This window comes from Cyprinus carpio, chromosome B5 (assembly GCF_018340385.1).
Source record: "Cyprinus carpio isolate SPL01 chromosome B5, ASM1834038v1, whole genome shotgun sequence".
Taxonomy (NCBI): Eukaryota; Metazoa; Chordata; class Actinopteri; order Cypriniformes; family Cyprinidae; genus Cyprinus; species Cyprinus carpio.
In genome coordinates, this window is record NC_056601.1 from 15,976,146 (window position 1) to 15,995,426 (window position 19,281).

Sequence of the window (19,281 nt, forward strand, 5' to 3'; positions counted from 1 at the left end):
CAAAGATCTGTCAGCAAAACCATCTGAATCTACTATCATCAATGTTTCAGAGACTTTGTTCTCTTCTGCCCACACTAGACATTTAGATGAGACATTATCTGAAAGCACTGTTACAATAACCTTGGAGAAGACAACTGCCAAAGATGTGCTGTCACCATCAAGTTTTTCTTCAAGTTTACCATCTACAGAGTCTGAAGCTTCAGGAGATGAGATCTCTGATTTGTTTATCAAACAGTTCACAACAACAAGTTCTTCACTTTATACTCCAACCAAATCAGATCATGAACTTACCGAAACATCATCTGACATGACAGAAACAATCTCAGTGTCCAGCTCAACAGATGCTGAAGCTACAAGAGGTCAGTCACCTGATGTGCTTACTAGAGAACCTGTTTCCTCTCTTGACTCTACTGTAACTAATACTGTACACATGTTTACATCATTACGCACTGGGGAATCAACAGAACAAACAGTTACAAGTAAAGATGTTACATCACATACAGCAGTAACCACAGATACTCTAATGGAGGAGAAAGATCTGTCAGCAAAACCATCTGAATCCACAATCATTAATGTTTCGGAGACTCTGTTCTCCTCTGCACACACTGGAAATTTAGACAAAACATTACCTGATAGCACTGTTACAATGATCTCGGAGAAGACAACTGCCAAGGATGTGCTTTCCCCATCTAGTTTTTCTTCAAACTTGATGTCCATGGAGTCTGAATCTTCAGGAGATGACTTCTCTGATATGTCTAGCAAAGAATTCACAACAACAAGTTCTTCACTTTATACTCCAACCAAATCAGACTATGAATTTACCAAAACACCATCTGACACAACAGAAACAATCTCAGTTTCCAGCTCAAAAGACACTGAAGCTACAAGAGATCAGACAACTCAGGCACATAGCAAAGAAACTCTTTCCTCTCTCGACTCTATTGTAACTAGTGCTGTACATACAATTTCATCACCAAATTCTTGGGACTCTATGGGAGAAACCGTTACAAGTAAAGATGTTACATCTCATGCAGCAACAACCACAGCTACTCTGATGGAGGACAAATATCTCTCAGCAAAACCATCTGAATCCACCATCATTGATGTTTCAGAGACTCTGTTCTCCTCTTCTCAGATGGGACATTTAGATAAAACATTATCTGAAAGCACCGTTACAATGATCTCAGAGAAGACAACTGCCAAAGATGTACCGTCATCAAGTTTTTCTGTAAGTTTGCCATCTACCGAGTCTGAAGCTTCAGGAGATGAGACCTCTGATATGTTTAGTAAAGAGTTCACAATGACAAGTTCTTCACTTTATTCTTCAACCCAATCAGACCACAAACCAAAAAAAAATTCTACAACAAAAGACATGACTAAAAAAACACATATCAGACAACCTATTCACTTAATTGAAAACAACCACAAGAGATCAGACAACTGAGGCACATAGTAGAGAACCTGTTTCCTCTCTTGACTCCACTGTAACTAGTACTGTACATACATTTTCATCACTGAACACTGGGCACTCAAAGGGAGAAACAGTTACAAGTGAAGATGTTATATCACCTATAGCAACAACCACAGCTGCTATGATAGAGGACAAAGATCTGCTAGGAAAACCATCTGAATCCACCATCATTAATGTTTCAGACACTCTGTTCTCCTCACCTCAGACTGAACATTTAGGTGAGACATTATCTGAAAGCACTGTTACAATGACCTTGGAGAAGACAACTGCCAAAGAATCTTCTGAGCCATCAAGTTTTTCTTCAAGTTTGATTCCCATGGAGTCTGAAGCTTCAGGAGATGAGACTTCCGATACGTTCAGCAAAGAGTTCACAACAACAAGTTCTTCACTTTATACTCCATCCAAATCAGACCATGATCTTAACAAAACATTGTCTGACATGACAGGAATAATCTCAGTTTCCAGCTCAACAGATGCTGAAGCTACAAGAGATCAGACAACTGAGACACATAGTAGAGAATCTGTTTCCTTTCTTGACACTGCTGAAACAACAGAAGAAAAAACAACAACAAAACATATTTCTGGGGACTCAACAGGAGAAACCGTTTCAAGTAAAGGTGTTACATCGAATATAACAACAACCACAGCTACTCTGATGAAGGACAAAGATCTGTTTGTAAAACCATCTGAATCCACTATTATTAATGTTTCAGAGACTCTGTTCTCATCTGCACACATGACACATATATAAAAAACAATATCATAAAACACTTACAAAATAATCTCAGAAAACACAACCCAAAAAGATGGCCTTCAACCTCAAATTTTTCCTCAAACCTGTCACATCCCATGGAGTCTGAAGCTTCAGGAGATGACACTTTTGATATGTTTAGCAAAGAGTCCACAACAAGTTCTTCACTTTATACTCCAACCAAATTAGATCACAAACTTACCAAAACATCTTCTGACATTACAGACACGATCTCAGTGTCCAGCTCAACAGACGCCAAAGCTACAAGAGATCAGACAACTGAGACACATAGTAGAGAATCTGTTTCCTCTCTTGACTCTACTGTAACTAGTGCTGTACATACATTTTCATCACTGAGCACCAGGGGCTCAACAGGAGAAACAGTTACAGCATCTCATGCAGCACCAACCACAGCTACTATGAACACAGACAACGATTTGTCAGCAAAACCATCTGAAACAAACATCAATAATTCATAAAAGACCTGTTCTCCCCTTCTCATAATACACAACAATAAAATAAAAAATCATAAAAAAACGTTACAACAATGATCTCGGAGAAGACAACTGCCAAAGATGGGCTGTCACCTTCAAGTTTTTCTTCAAGCTTGACATCCATGGTGTCTGAAGCTTCAGGAGATGACACCTCTGATTTGTTTAGCAAAGAGTTCACAACAACACGTTCTTCACTTTATACTCCAACCAAATCAGACTATGAACTTACCAAAACATCATCTGATATGACAGAAATAATCTCAGTGTCCATCTCAACAGATGCTAAAGCTACAAGAGATCAGACAACTGAGACACATAGTAGAGAACCTGTTTCTTCTCTTGACTCTACTGTAACTAGTTCTGTACATAAATTTTCATCACTGAGCACTGGGGACTCAACAAAAAAAACAGTTACAAATAAAGATTTTACATCTCATGCAGCACCAACCACAGCTACTAGGATGGAGGCGAAAGATCTGTCAGCAAAACCATCTGAATTCACAATTATTAATGTTTCAGAGACTCTGTTCTCCTCTGCTCATACTGGACATTCAGATAAGAAATTATCTGAAAGAACTGTTACAATGATCTCAGAGAAGACAACTGTCAAAGATGTGCTGCCGCCATTAAGTTTTTCATCAAGTTTGCCATCTACAGAATCTGAAGCTTCTGGAGATGATACTTCTGATATGTTTAGTAAAGAGTTCACAATGACAAGTTCTTCATTTTATACTCCATCCAAGTCAGACCAAAAATTTACCAAAACATCATCTGACACAACAGAAACAATCTCAGTGTCCAGCTCAACAGTTGTTGAAGCTACAAGAGATCAGACAGCTGAGACACATAGCAGAGGAACTGTTTTCTCTCTTGACTCTACTGTAACTAGTGCTGTAAATACATTTATCATCACTGAGCACTGCGGGACTCAACAGAAGAAACAGTTACAAGTAAAGATGTAACATCAAATATAGCAACAACCGCAGCTACTCTGATGATTGACAACGATCTGTCAGTAAAATCATCTGAATCCACCAACATTAATGTTTCAGAGACTTTGTTCTCTTCTGCCAGTCTGGGCATTTAGATGAGAAATTGTCTGAAAGCATTGTTATAGTGATCTTGGAGAAGACAGCTGCCAAAGATGTGCCGTCACCATCAAGTTTTTCTTCAAGTTTGCCATATACAGATTCTGAAGCTTCAGGAGATGAGACCTCTGATTTGTTAAGCAAAGAATTCACAATCTCAAGTTCTTCACTTTATTTTCCAACCCAGTCAGACCATGAACTTACCACAATATCATCTAACACAACTGAAACAATCTCAGTGTCCAGCTCAACAGATGCTGAAGCTACAAGAGCTCAGACAACTGAGACACATACAAGAGAACATATTCCCTCTCTTGATTCTACTGTAACTAGTGCTGCACATATCTTTTCATCACTGAGCACTGGGGACTCAACAGGAGAAACAGCTACAAGTAAAGAAGTTACATCACATATAGCAACAACCACAGATACTCTGGTAGAGGACAGACATCTGTCAACAAAACCATCAGAATCCACAATCATTAATGTTTCAGATACACATAAGAAATTATCTGAAAACACTGTTACAGTGATCTCAAAGACAACTGTCAAAGATGTAATGTCACCAAGTTTTTCATCAAGTGTGCCATCTACAGAGTCTGAAGCTTCAGGAGACTGCCCTCAACTGATGCAGATATCCCAAGCTTCAGGAGATGAGACCTCTGATATGTTTAGCAAAGAGTTCACAACCACAAGTTCTTCACTTATAAGAGACCCTTTCTACAGTACCTACCATAGACCTGACCAGTGTAAGCTCAACAACACAAAAAATAAAAGCTTCTGTGAAAATGCAAACAGAACAAACTGACATACAGACCCTTTCTACAGTACCTACCATAGACCTGACCAGTGTAAGCTCAGTGTGGTCCTCAACTGATGCAAATATCCCAAGAATTAAACCAGCAGAGGGACATCACACAGAATCTGTTTCCACTTTTGTCTCTAATATCTCAGAAGAAAAAGTTCAGCAAGAGGTTTCCAGTGATGAAGACAGAATTACAAACTAACAACCAGACCTCACATCAGAGCCAGGGAAACCTGAAAGTTCTTCACACTCCACTTCATCAACAAAAAAATTAAATTCAATCAAAATTCCAACCCATAAAAAATTAATATAGTGAAGAAACACAAGTTTCCAACAGTATAGTAACTGAATTTAGAGAAGAACCTAGCACCCACCATACAACAGAAGTATTTAGCTCAAGTTACACAACAACAGAGCCTGTTAGTATAAGACTTGCAGAGATCTCAGTGTCTTCTAGACCTTCTCATACTATTACTGAATCACAGTTGACTAAACACACCACAGAATCAATTATTAGTCCTACTGCAATTGGATCAGGTAAACCTAGTCTCACTTTAGTGGCAACAGACAATTAACAAACCAAACCCACAACTACTCATCACAAAAACAAATCCAAAAATCAACAGTCACAGCAAAAACCAAAAAAGCAACTTCAGCTCTTTTCAGGACAAAAGCAATGCTTACATCTTCCAGCAAAAGCCATAGCATTCACACAACAATTTCATCTGATGCAGAAGATGACACAACAGATTATGAAGGGTCAGGGGTGTCCCCTGTCATGCATGTTTCATCAGCAGCCATCAAAACTCAGACTAGTTCTCCTATAGTTCTTTTAACTAGAACTGGCTTCACAGAACTCGACAAAGACATCACCATAACACAAAATTCAAGCTCTATCACATCTGCCTTTGTAGAAAGAGAAGGCTCTGGTATTGCAGAAGATGACCAAGAAACTACTCAACTGGATAGTTCTGGTGAAGAGGACAGAGTAAGTCCAACAGAGGAAATGCATGACAATTATACCATGCCCACTGATGACATGGAAATCATTCAGGCTAACCGCACATCAGAGCTAATGAGCTTTGTAAGTTCCTCCCATTCCACATCCTTCACAACTAAATCAACATTGTTGCCCAGCACTGTCCAAACAGCAGTGATATCATTATCTACTGAAGGTAGTGAAATAACAGCTGAAAGTGAAGTGGATAAAAATGATAGATCTAGTGGTGAAATATCACCAGCAGCTCTTGAGTCAATTCCTGCTCAAGATATACCCTCTGAGGACAAAACAACTTCAACTACAATCACACAACCACAGATAACTGAAGCTGAAACACCTGATGTAATACCGTCAATCAAATCTGAGGCTTTATCAGTTTCTGAGACACAAAAGAGTACCTTACAGCCAAACACTCCAAAAACCGACTTAAATGGGTTTGAATTATCAACCATAGAGGATGACAAGGAATTTACCTCACCAGGAGACCCTGTTGCTGAGATATACGAAACACCAACAACTAAGGCATATGAGGACCTATCTGTAAGAACTGATGAGGCAGAAGTTGAAGAGATGGAGAAGAAAACAGGTTTCTCGAGTGCTGCATCTTTCACTAGCAGTACAGATTTCACACATCAGTCAACTTTATCCCAATCTCCCTCATTCCTGACCTCCACCCAGTCAACTGTAACATTTACAACTTCACTTTCAGAAGATGGCAGTGGGGAAGACTCAACTGAAGGGGATGGAGCAGAAGATGATGGATCAGGTGATGATACAACCCTTGTGACATCTTCACCTTTGCTATCAAGCTCAAAGATGACAGAAACAACCATTAGCACGACACCCTTTAGCTCAGTCAAAAGTGGACAGTACAGTACATCCGGAGTTGTTTCACAAGGGCGCACAACAATTGAAATGCAGAGTGTGTTTTCAAGCACAAATGCTGAAGGTTTCACTCTGGTCTCAGTGACAGCACTGACAGAGCAGGAACATCCTGGTGCTTCTTTCTCAGATATAGCAGCCACTAGCTTTACAGCTCCTGGAACACCATCTGGTGTGATAACAAACCACACTAAATTGCCTTCTTTCGTGACTCCTCAAGATCCTGTGTCCACCACTACTCCATTGGTCTTCTCTAAGGACAGTGCTGATCAGCAAATCACTCCAACAAGCCCAGTCTTAATATTCACAGAGGAGGAGGAAGATGAAGATAAGCTGTTTTCAACTGTAACAGAAAGTATGAGAGATCATAGCATCAAACCAGAAGTTTTCAATAAGGATGATGTGATTATTGATGCAGATACTTTGTCTGTTCTAGAGCAGTCTTCTCCCTTCGCCCCTACAATTGTTACAGAAGAAGCAGCTGGGGTAACCCCAATTGTCATGACGGCACAACCCACAAGCTTTATGACAGAGGAACCAGAGGGATCTGGAATGGATGTCACTAAGTTACCTCAGTTACATGTGTCATTTGAAACCACAACAGACAGGTTAATAGTTCAACAATCCCAATCAACCCCAGACATCCTGCAGAGCATTTCAACATATTTAGAAGAGGAAACACAAGCAACACAATCTCCCGAGGCTACTGATGCTGATGTACCTGAACACACACAAGATGGTCAGATCTACACAGAATCCACAGAACTTACAATGAGACACTCAGGAGACACTTTGTCTACGGATGATTGTATTTTAGAAACATCCACTTTAACCCCCATCCCATCTCAAGTGTCCACAGACGGAGTCATAGAAATAGTCTCAGCTGAAGAGGACCCATTTGAAGTTGTATCAACACAAGATTCCAAGACCAAAAACAAAACAATGCCACCAATAGACTTAACAAGAAAGACAACACCTCTGCCACTACATACAATATCTTCTGAGGTGGAAGCTTCAAGTGAATTATCTGACCAAAATGAACCTACTCAAACAACTATGTCCAGTCACCTTTTCACTTCATCCATTGCTGTTACAAGTAGTTCTCTTTATGTTGATTCTGTTTCACCTGAAGAGGAAATGAACTTTACTGGAGATTATGTAACATCTGCCCCATCAAGTTCTGGAGAAAGTGTTTCTTCACAACATCCAGGTGATATCACAGACTCTGAACAGCCAGTATTGGATTTAACAAGCACTGCATCTTTCCATACTGCATCAAGTGCTAGCATGACTGAACCTGCCAAAACAACTACAAGTACATACACAAAAACAGCAGCAACAGATGATAATGACTTAACAGCCGACACAGAGGAAACATTATACATGACAAGTGCTGATGACATTGAACTCAGTAGTCCCTCTACTGATAAGGTAATTCAAGGGAGTGAATTAACAAGCACAGATGTATTAACTAGATCTGGTATTTCAGAGGAAACCACAAGTGCATTATTTTCTTCAACAGATTATGGCTCAGGGGACCAAACAATTGTAACTGATTCAACAGACTCACCTTTAATAACTGAAGATGATTCGGTGACATCATCTACGGAGAGTGATATTGTGATTCACTTTGCAAAAACCCCTTTGCCTGAAGCAGTTATAGTAACTGATGGGGAACCATATAACCAAGCTTTGTCTGAGATGACAGTGACACATAAGCCCAACGCAGACATCAGGATTGATGACGACATGCCATTGCCATCAACAACCATTCCCACACCTCTTATATCTGCATCAAAATTTAATATGACTACGGACATAGTAACATTAGTGGAATCTCCTTCATCTACACCCATACCAGGGCTGAGTGACAAAACAGGAGCTCCACTTTCCTCTGAGAAAGAGACAAATAAAATAATAGATTATGATACAAAAACTGAACCTTACAACGTACATTCCATACCAGATTTAATGAAAAAAACAAACATCGACAATGAGACATCCTTACACATTAGCTCAGAAGATGTGACTAGCATTAATGATATCACTCATCCTGAAGGTGAGAAGAGCTTCTCTACCTCATCACCTGATGCTGAGACAAGCTTTGAGACCACCTCACAGCCTGATGTTGAGACTAGTTTTGAGACCACCTCACAGCCTGACATTGAGACTGGTTTTGAGACCACCTCACAGCTTGATGTGGAGACTGCTTTTGAGACCACCTCACAGCCTGATACAAACACTAATACCAAAACAAACTAAAAAACCTATGATAAAACCAGCTTTGAGACCACCTTAGAATCAAAAATTGACTCTGACTTTGAGAACGCCTTAAAATCTGAGGAGGACAGTGCAACAAGTGTTGATGGAAACACACAAGCAGAAGTTTTGAATACTGAGACCACCTCTCAGCTTGAAACAGAAAACCACATAGAGCAACAAAATTGACACTGGCTTTGAGACTACCATGCAACCAGACATTGAGAGTGAAACTTCTTTTGAGAGTGTCTCAAGAACTGAGAGTGATGCTTCAGTCACCAGCTCACCAAACAGTGGAACAAGTGGTTCAGAGAGAAGCACATCTGGGGAAGTAAACACCATATCATCCAATAAGCATTACATTACAACAAGACTTTCTGATGTCACAGATAAACCCACTGCTACAAGTGAAGAAAAATTCTTGGAAGAAAGAGTTGAGCATACGACCCAATCCAAACAAAATGACACAGGATTCAGGACCACCACCCAACCTCAATATGATGGTTCTGTAACTTCCAGTAGTTGGAAGAGCAGCTCAGATGAGGATTCAGTTATTATCCCATCATCTGATGAGGTTCAGGCAGTAATTCTGTCTACTGCAACAACCTCACCTTTACTTATGACACCTGAGTCTGATATAAAGATTGTCAGTAAAGAAACTGCCTCAAGGAAACAAGAAGCAGCTGTTCAGATTGAGGAAGCTGTAACTCTTACAACTGACATTCCAATTCATAATGAATATCAGATGACATCGTTAGTACCTACCACCCAGAGTGAGATTACAACACCATTTCCCTCCCTTGAAGATGTTTCTGAGGTCGCTTTGGTTAAAAGCCCACCTCCAAGTATACAGAATGAAAGCACAACACACAGTACAGCAGACCTTCCATACACAATGATCGGGCAGACATTTGATATTCCAGGTAGGATGTAAACACTGTTTTAAAGACCAAACTAACAGAATGCATATACTGTACTTTCAATACTTATACCATTATTCTTGTTTTGTACGTGCACAATGACATGCCTATATCTTCCCTCTCTCACTGCAGATGTTCATCCCTGTTCTGATGATGTTTGCTTGAATGGAGGTTCTTGTGCAAAAATAGTCGGTGATCAGATCTGCAGCTGTCCACCTGGATACAGTGGTGACCAGTGTGAAATAGGTATGCTGTATCAGTGTTTCATTCATTTATTAAAGGTGCACTACATAACATTGTGAACTCAATATTGCCATCTATGGCGAAACATAAAATGACAAGTTACATATTTTGCATCAGATGTGTTTCGCACTGCTGTTCTGTTTGAATGAATTTGATAGTTTGAGACATGAAGTAGCATGTCTGTCGATATAGTACTGGACCTTCTTTACTCTATTTAATAAAAAAATGAAATAAAAAAAATAAAAATTTATTCTTAACACTTTCTTACACACAATTTCTAACACTAAATCATAAATCTGTGATCATTAACAATTATAAACACAAAAATTTAAACACAAAAAGTATTCTGTAGTGCACCTTTAAATTATCATTAACTCCAATTAATTGTAATGCACATAAGTACATTATTTACTCTTATTTATTATAATAATAATAATAATAATAAATAAATAAATAAATACCTTATTTTAATTAATTTTTTATAGACATTGATGAATGTCACACAAACCCTTGTCATAATGGAGGAACATGTATTGATGGCCTTAACTCATTCACCTGTGTATGTCTTCCAAGTTATTCAGGAGCACTTTGTGAGCAAGGTAAGATAATATTTAACATAATCACTTGTTCCATTTCACTAACTTGTGAAGCTATTGTAGCCACAGAGACTGCTATAAAGATATACCAAATAAAACTCTTAAATTTTTAAAACCATATCATCATTAATAAAAATACTCAGACATGCTTGGCAGATAAGGGTTTGGTAAATGTGACTCATGCTTTAGTAGATCCTGATAGATAATAGATTTTTACTTTATGTAATAAACTTGGTTTGTTCCAAAACTGTTCTATGCTAGCAGACAGATGTAATTACCACTAACTTACAACAAAATTATATTAAAACTTTCTAATAACATCACAAATTTTAGAAAACATCATAATTAAAACAAACAAAATAAACCAAAAACATGAATTAAATCACATGTCATGAGTTGACTACTCTGAACATGATTTTCATCTCAAACTTGAGATAGCATCAACATTACAGACACAAAGAAGTCTCCTTCACAGAAACTGCCTCCTGTTACTACCCAGTGATTCAGCAGTGATTCAGATTGTAAGTGTGAGTGGCTTAGTCTCAGACATAGCTGCTTACAAAGAAAGCAGAAATGCAGAAAATGCTGCTAAATGCAATCTATGCTAAATTATAAGCCAACACTGCTTCATGCATTTTCACATGCATTTGTACTGATGCCAATGATGATTTAATGGATAATGATATATTAATGAGAGTTTTAATAGTTTTATTCTTTGGTATAGTTTATTATTTTTTGCCGTAGTAACATATCAGGAACCCTCCCCCCATTGGTTATGTCAGGGCAAGTCTGCTGTAATCGCAGTGATTTCAAATAAGGAATAAAAGCTCTCAGCTTGATGTAGAACAGCCCTGGGTTTATCCACAAACAATCAGTAAGTGCGTTTACAAGCACTTTAAAAGTTTGATTTCAGCTAAACTAAAACAATAATTTGTCTTTTTAAAATATCATGTGAGTCTGACTGAAGTTTTACCAGCAGAGACTGTGGCTCAAAAACCAGCTTTAGCTTGATTATAACAGTGCACATAAACAAACTCACTGTGACTGATAGGACACACTTTATTTGCAAATGTAATATGATCATAGTATCAAATGCTGATCTATGAACTTTAAAATCACTTGTCAACAAGACTAATAAATTGCTGTGTTCATAACATGCTTACTTTAAAACTATGAGTTTTTCCAAATGGTTAGTGGCTGTTTTACAGGTCTGCTTTGCTCCAATACCTCTTTCTTAAACAATGCCTCAGAGCAAAGCACCCAATCGTCACCATAGCACTATAGACATTCCTATGCAAAAATGAATTGGCTTCCTGATATGATAGACACAAGGGTGTAGCTCTTGCTCTAAGTGATCTCGTTTAGATTACATGTAATTTAAAACAAGGATGAAAGGGAGTTACAACATATTCCCTTAGGCCAGTATGAGTGAGAAATCATTCTCACTTGAAAAGAGTGCCAATAGCAAAAAAAAAAAAAAAAAAGGTTTGATTTATTTTACTGATAACAGCCTCAACAGTGTAAGCCCAAAGGTAAAGGACTAATAAAAAGAAATTGACAGTAGACAATATCAAGCACCTTTTTCACTTCCAGCAAAAGTATTATCTCAGTTTCAGTGTCTAAATGTCAAATTTATGAGTAGTGCATCAACAAAAACTCACACATGATTTTCTACAGACACTGAAACATGCAGCTACGGCTGGCACAAATTCCAGGGCCACTGCTACAAATTCTTTCCTCATCGGCGTAACTGGGACACAGCAGAGCGTGAATGTCGCCTCCAGGGGGCACACCTGGCTAGTGTCCTGTCCCATGAGGAGCAACAGTACATCAACCGTGAGTAAACATAAACCAAGTTATGGTGATTCTGTCTAATATCATCAGCTCTAACTTATGCCATCAATTACATTTACATGCAAACTAACAGTTATATAATACTAATGATTCTTTTCCATTTTTTTTTTCAATTTATTTTTTTATTTACAAAACACTACAAGAGCTATCAGAGTAATGGAATATTCCACTGGCTCAGGAAATTTTAGCCAAAGAGTTTAAAGAAAGGTTAGTTTATCACCAATAAAAAAGGGGCCAAATGCTCCTCCAGCCCTAGATGCAGGAAGTGTGATGTATAAGAAGAAATATGCCCTTTATTTTTAACCACTGACAAAGAGTTCCTAATATGGCTGGTGAATTGACTTTTTGTTTCTCTCTCCTCCTGTAGGCCTTGGCCATGACTACCAGTGGCTCGGTCTGAATGATAAGATGTTTGAGAATGATTTCAGGTGTACACAATGTAGATTTAATATAAAAAACATTCATCAAAAAAATTTCCTATTACTTCTTTAGGAAAGATGGTGTTGATACACACATTTATTAGTGGACAATGTAGATGTAATATTTATAATATGTATTTATAAAATTTGCTTGTATTTCCCATGATGCTTGCAGATTGTTTACTTTAAAAAGCTATTAATTTAAATAACATAGGTAGTTTTTAGCAAGAATTTGTTATTGTGAAAAAAGAAAAAAAGAAGAAAAACAGGAGACATATGCAACCATCTGCCTGGTTCTAGAGGTGTTCCTCCATTGAACAGGAAAGTGGCTAATTGCAGTCGTTTAGTCCTGACTGGGCTCTCACTTCAAACATAACGGCAGCATTTTGTGGGGAAGGGCCAAAAATCCCTGGAGGGCAGGAGATAGGAGTTTTCATCTGTAGAAGTCCTCTCGGGACTGGAGGATCAAAATAAATTAGGGTAGAGGAAGCTTCTAGGCGTGGACAGGTAATGGAGGTGTGAAGGATGAGCAGCACCTGGAACAGGCTGCACTAGATATAATCCAGACCTAAAATGTGAGTGTGTGACAGTTCAGTCCAGTTGGCATCAGTGAGATAAAAAAAACAACTCCACTTTACAATCAAACTTATATATAGTTTTCTGTATACAGAAGAGTTACTATATTAAGAGTTTATGTTTGTTAATGTATTTAAGTATGTGCTGTTGGAGTTATCCAGAGGGTCAAAAATTGCATTACATAAATTTTCAAGCAGGAAGTGCACATTCCTTTTGTAAGAGGATCATAACAGGACTTGTTGGGCGATTGGTGTCGTATTCAAAGGGTTGCTGAAAGACCAGAGCTCCAACCTGTCTTGGTCGTGTATAATTATGTAATGTTATATATATGTGCAAACTTCACAGTTTTAATTTAGAAAAAAAATAAAATAAATAGATATGGAATAGTTCCAGTATACATCTAAATTCATATTATTGTTATGTTAAAACAATATACTGTGCAATTTAATCTCAGCAGACTAAGAGTCTTTTGTAGTTGCAGTATAAACACAGTAGGCTTTTTTAGTAACTTTCTTTATAGGTTGGTCTTTTCAATTTATATTAACATAGAATTATTACATAGCTGAGAGAGATGACTGATGACATCATACCTGCATTGTGTGGTGTGTGCAAGGGGGAAATACAGTAATAAAGGAATAAAGTTTGTCCACGATAGCTGAATATAGATGTATTACTATAACTACAACTATAACTACTATCTACCAAATGCATTACACCACTCACTGCAGCTGCTTAATGCAGTTTAGTGGTGATGTGTGTTCTTAGCGCGACCTACTGGCGTGTGTCTGTATCATTATCATTTTATTGCCTTTCTTATGTGCGCCATACAAAGACAGCTATTCTCTGCTTGAATGCTTTTGATTGTTTTCACACTGTATATCACAAATATTAATTTCTTAATTTAACACCTTATGCCATAATTCTGTCATTTTGACCTAGAAAGGATTTTCTTTTCCCCCCAAAAAAATATTTGTATATTTTTGTTTCCTTCAAATAATAATTTTAGCAGTACTTTTGGGGATTTCCCCCACCTTGTTACATTTGTGGTGTTACTGGTCAATAACTACCCTACTAAAAAAACTACAAAAAACTTCTTATTATACAATATTACCAAAAAATCAATTAAAAAAATTACCAACCAACTTTCTTTCATTTACCAAACACATTCCTTATATGATCTGAGTGTGTGCACCTCTGTTTTTGAGTGAAAATTGCCAAAATTATCCACAAATAATGCTATTTCACTCAAAAACCAAGTTGCAAAGTCCAAAAAGAAATGCACAAAACAAACACAAAAAAGAATACAATATTTGGTGATAATATAACATAATGAGAGATTTACAAGCATTTTTTTAAGTTATAACTTTCCTCCTGGAACAACAAATTAGGTAAAGGATTTTTAGGGAAAATGTGGATCTGAATATAAATGAGCTATAATAGTGCAACTGCCATAAATATTCAAGAACAACAGCTGTGTGCATGCATCCTGCTGCATACTGAAAAAATAAGAATTCGTACATATGTATGTAAAAGAATATATACAGCACAAGCAGTATATTCCTGTTATGAGCCAGGTTGTATTTTAAGTTGTGCAGGTGTGTTGAATGCAATTTCTTTTAAACACTCCAAAAATACATTATCATAACTCAAAGTGTATCATAATTTAATTATTATAATATATCTGAAATGTATTTCTATAGTATAATTGTCTCCCTCACATTAACTTTTTCACCTCTATCCATATTCCTCTCCTGCAGCAATATGAAAACTGGAGACCGAACCAGCCAGACAGTTTCTTTTCCTCAGGGGAGGATTGTGTGGTGATGATCTGGCATGAGGACGGCCAGTGGAATGATGTTCCCTGCAACTACCACCTCACCTTCACCTGCAAGAAAGGCACAGGTGAGCTTTTAGCACCTGGATGAGGGGCATTTCTAAAATAATAGGGCATGCAGGCAGACATTTATTTTCAGTCTAAATTCCATCAGTGATTTTTAAATAAAAATGTATAATAGAGAATCTGTGAAAATTTGGATGACTGTTGTACCCTAAGATGATATATCTTTGGTCGTTTATAGACAGGAAGAAATCAGTTTTTTTGGATTTGTCTGCAATGATTTAAAGTAGCTAAAGTTAAAATAACATTTCAGATTCAGTCCTCCCTGATGGCTACCCTATTATGTGCTGTTTTCAACAGTGTCCTGCAGTCAGCCTCCTCTTGTCCTTAATGCCCGCACATTTGGCCAGCTGCGCCCACGCTATGAGATCAACTCACTGATCAGGTACCAGTGCATGGACGGCTTCATCCAGAGACATGTTCCCACCATTCGCTGCAGAGGAGACGGCACATGGGATTTGCCCAGGATTTCCTGCATGAGTTGTAAGTTTTCTGTGAAAATGTATCACAACAACACCAACACACACTCAACAAAACAAACAAACCCTATAAAACTATAATTATAAATACACATATTTGATCTTATATAAGTTTACACAAACACTACTATTCAAAGGTTTGGGTTGGTAAGATTTTGAAAAATGTCTCTTATGTTCACCAAAGCAGCAGTTGTTTGATTAAAAATACAGTACACAATAATATCATGAAATATTATTGCAATTTAAAATAAATGTTTTCTGTTTTTAATATATTTTGAAATGTTGTGTTTTCCTGTGATGGCAAAGCTGAGTAACTCGATTCTTCAGTGTCACATGATCCTTCGGAAATCATTCTAATATGCTGATTTGGTGCTAAATGATTTGATGTTAAAAACTGTTGAGCTGCTTAATGTTTTTGTGGGGGAAAAACATACTCATCCCAAACTTTAAAACAGAAGTGTGCATACAGTATATGATATATTTTTATACATTAAAGTTATACAAATATACTAATTTAATTTAATGTACTTATATTTCCTTTCCAGCCTCCAACTTCCAAAGGTCATATGCAAGGTATCAAACATACAGAGTTTTTCGCAGTCATCAGAAGAGATCAGCAGAAAATTCTGTTGATGCACCCCGACGACACCATCACCATGGTGTAAAACACAATCGGACGCAACAATAGTTGCTATTTTAACACAACCCTTTTAATGTATTTTGATAACATATGACGGATCTGCCTTCTGGCTGAAAGAAATGATTCTAAAAGAAAAGATTATTAAAAGGACCAGAAAAGAGTGGAATATCACTGGAATAAAACAGTGGCTTTTTATCTTTTTTAAGAGAGATGGTTTCTAAGAACGACATAAAGGACACATTCAGCTGGCCTCTGAAAACACAAAAAGATTATCTGACCTGCCCTCCATCTGTTCTGCTTCTTTTTGGGAATACACAGTGCTTTCGTAATTTTTAACTCACAATCCAGCTATAATAGTGCAACCTATTTTAGCTTCTAAACATAATGGTACATATTGATACACACTTTGCCGTATGATTCTATCAATCTTTCTTCAAGTTTACAAGAACCACAGGTGTATGCAGACATCCTGCTGCTTACTGAACAAATCTGAAAAAAAGAAAAAAGAAATCGTACATAAGAATGTGAAAAAAATATGTATTTATTTAGAGAGAGCGAGCAATGGCTCACATGGAGTCAGTTTGTTGTGGTACAAAAAGGCCAATAATATAATTAAAAAACACAATATGTTTCAATACTTTTAATACATTGACTTTTCACTATTGAAAGCCATGTAGATTTTAGATTATTTATATTCCTCTGTTTGATGTCTCTTTCAAGTGTTTACAGTTCACCTCTCGATTCACATACATTTAATTCAGCCGCCATTCATCTATAAACCAAAAGAAACATAGTGTATATACTTCACATCATTTTCATCAACTTTCATGTTTTTCTCAGACAGTTTAAAACTACTTTAAAGAGAATGTACTTTGTGAGATGCTTAAAAGACTTGAGAGAGTGCCTTTTTAACAAGATGCCTATAATTTATTTCTTGAGCTGCTCCTTGTTATCTCATTGTTGTAGCGAGATAGAACACACTGAGGACTTCACATGGCCAAACTGTACATTGATGAAGTTCAGTATATTAGTTTAGAAGACAGTGTGGAAATAGCTGGCAGTAATGTGACTAATAAATGGCATTTGGAACTCACAGAATTTAGATGGATTTCATTATGACATTTGGGGTGTATCAATGGACCAAAAGAAGAGGATTCATATAGTAATAGGTTAAACAGAAATGTTTGTTGAACTGGTTATCCATTTGTTTATTCCCAAGCATTTTTTTATTTTTTTTTTTTATTTTGTGTGTTTACTTGTTGTGTCTGTTTTTTTCTCCCCTCTCAAAAGTGCACATATCTTTTTATATTTATAGTATAACCTTTTTATTGTCAAATGTAATTTTCTGGAATGTTTGTGAAATGGAAAAATTGTAAGGAACGTTTTTATGCCTTTCATGTAAACAAAGTTTATTATATTCTACTTGCATTCCTAGTCTTCCTGTGTTCTGATATGAAGTGAATTTTGGCCTATTGGAAGAGCTTAATGGTAGAGAGAGAGTAGTTAATAATATGGGGTGTAATTTGAAATATTTTTACATTGACTAATATTTAATATAAGATTAATCTATATAACAATATAATAAAATGCACAGTGGCAGGAGTAAGTAAACTGTATGTTTAGTGTAACTATAGTATCATCAGCAGTGCCTAATGTTGACCACCAGATGGAATTGGTTCACTAACTTAAGGACACTTGAAAATCTGAATAATTCTACCAGATATACCATTACTGTAAATTATGTTTTGTAAAACTGAAATTCATTTAAACATTAATACTCCTTACCAATAATATATATATATATATATATATATATATATATAATATATATATATATATATATATATATATATATATATATATATATATAGATAGAATTATAAGGTTCTATCTGCATTCCGAGTAGTTTTGAGATATTGAGCTTCAAAGTTTTTGTGTTCCATTCGACTGTGTAGATAGAACCTTATTGTTTTTTAAATAAAACGTCCCATAATGTACACAACATTTAAAAAAACTTATAAAAAAATGTAAATACGTTGACACAGAATAAGAATATGTGAATAACTCAGTTTTGACAAAAATGTCAGATAGAACCTAATAAATATCAAGGGGACGATATATATATATGTTAGTTATACCCTTTTAATGTAAGAAAACACCTTTGGAGACTATTTTTGGTTACTTTTATTTAGTTTCAATGAAAAGTCAAAGGGACATAAACAAACACTTAAGAAGCCTAAAAAGGTTTGCTCTCTCTCTCTCTCTCTCTCTCTCTCTCTCTCTCTCTCTCTCTCTCTCTCTCTCTCTTCATGGTTATGGTCAAGTTAAACTTTGGAACATAGATTTGTAACATAATTTGCTTTGGATTGTGTGATATGTTCTTGGCTGGGTTCTTTTTTCAAGCATTTATACAAGCATTTATTCTAAAGAAAGATCACCTTTTCTAAAGAAACACATTTTCTAGGCTGAAAATATGAGTTAAAAATGAAAATTAAGACTGGCAGCAAGAAACTATGATGAGTTACACTTATACCAGGATTCTGCTAGGACACCTGTTTGAATTGATCATACATCCACCATGACCTTGAGATATAAGCATAATTGAAGCATAATTAGTTGAAAGAGGATTTTTGATTTGATATTTTGTTATTTTTACGACATTAAGATATGGCTCTTCGCGTACAACATGGGATCTCTTGTCAAGTTGCATACCATTTTTTATTTTTTATTTTATTTTATTTTTTTATTAAGAACTTATAAACAGTACAAAAAACAGGCACCAAAGACAAAGCTCCAAAAGACGAATGGAGAGAAAATAAAAGACATTCACAAGACACCAAATACAGACTCATAATATGTAACAATGGAATTACGTTTTATTTTTTTTTATAATTTTTTTTACAAGTT

General features: G+C 36.5%; 1 protein-coding gene across 1 annotated transcript in view; it reads left to right on the forward strand.

The window, feature by feature from the left end:
• Positions 1-17,796, forward strand: part of vcana (versican a) — a 34,178-nt gene extending 16,382 nt beyond the window's left edge. Inside the window, exons 10-25 of the mRNA XM_042723400.1 lie at positions 51-359; positions 504-1,228; positions 1,677-1,825; positions 5,450-5,597; positions 6,015-6,195; positions 6,319-7,701; positions 8,551-8,690; positions 8,926-9,673; positions 9,803-9,916; positions 10,399-10,512; positions 12,187-12,345; positions 12,731-12,802; positions 14,946-14,953; positions 15,059-15,260; positions 15,556-15,738; positions 16,280-17,796. Coding sequence (XP_042579334.1) covers positions 51-359; positions 504-1,228; positions 1,677-1,825; positions 5,450-5,597; positions 6,015-6,195; positions 6,319-7,701; positions 8,551-8,690; positions 8,926-9,673; positions 9,803-9,916; positions 10,399-10,512; positions 12,187-12,345; positions 12,731-12,802; positions 14,946-14,953; positions 15,059-15,260; positions 15,556-15,738; positions 16,280-16,422 — 4,778 coding nt within the window. The 3' untranslated portion in view covers positions 16,423-17,796. The remainder of the gene's footprint in view (positions 1-50; positions 360-503; positions 1,229-1,676; positions 1,826-5,449; positions 5,598-6,014; positions 6,196-6,318; positions 7,702-8,550; positions 8,691-8,925; positions 9,674-9,802; positions 9,917-10,398; positions 10,513-12,186; positions 12,346-12,730; positions 12,803-14,945; positions 14,954-15,058; positions 15,261-15,555; positions 15,739-16,279) is intronic.
• Positions 17,797-19,281: the final 1,485 nt, after the last annotated feature.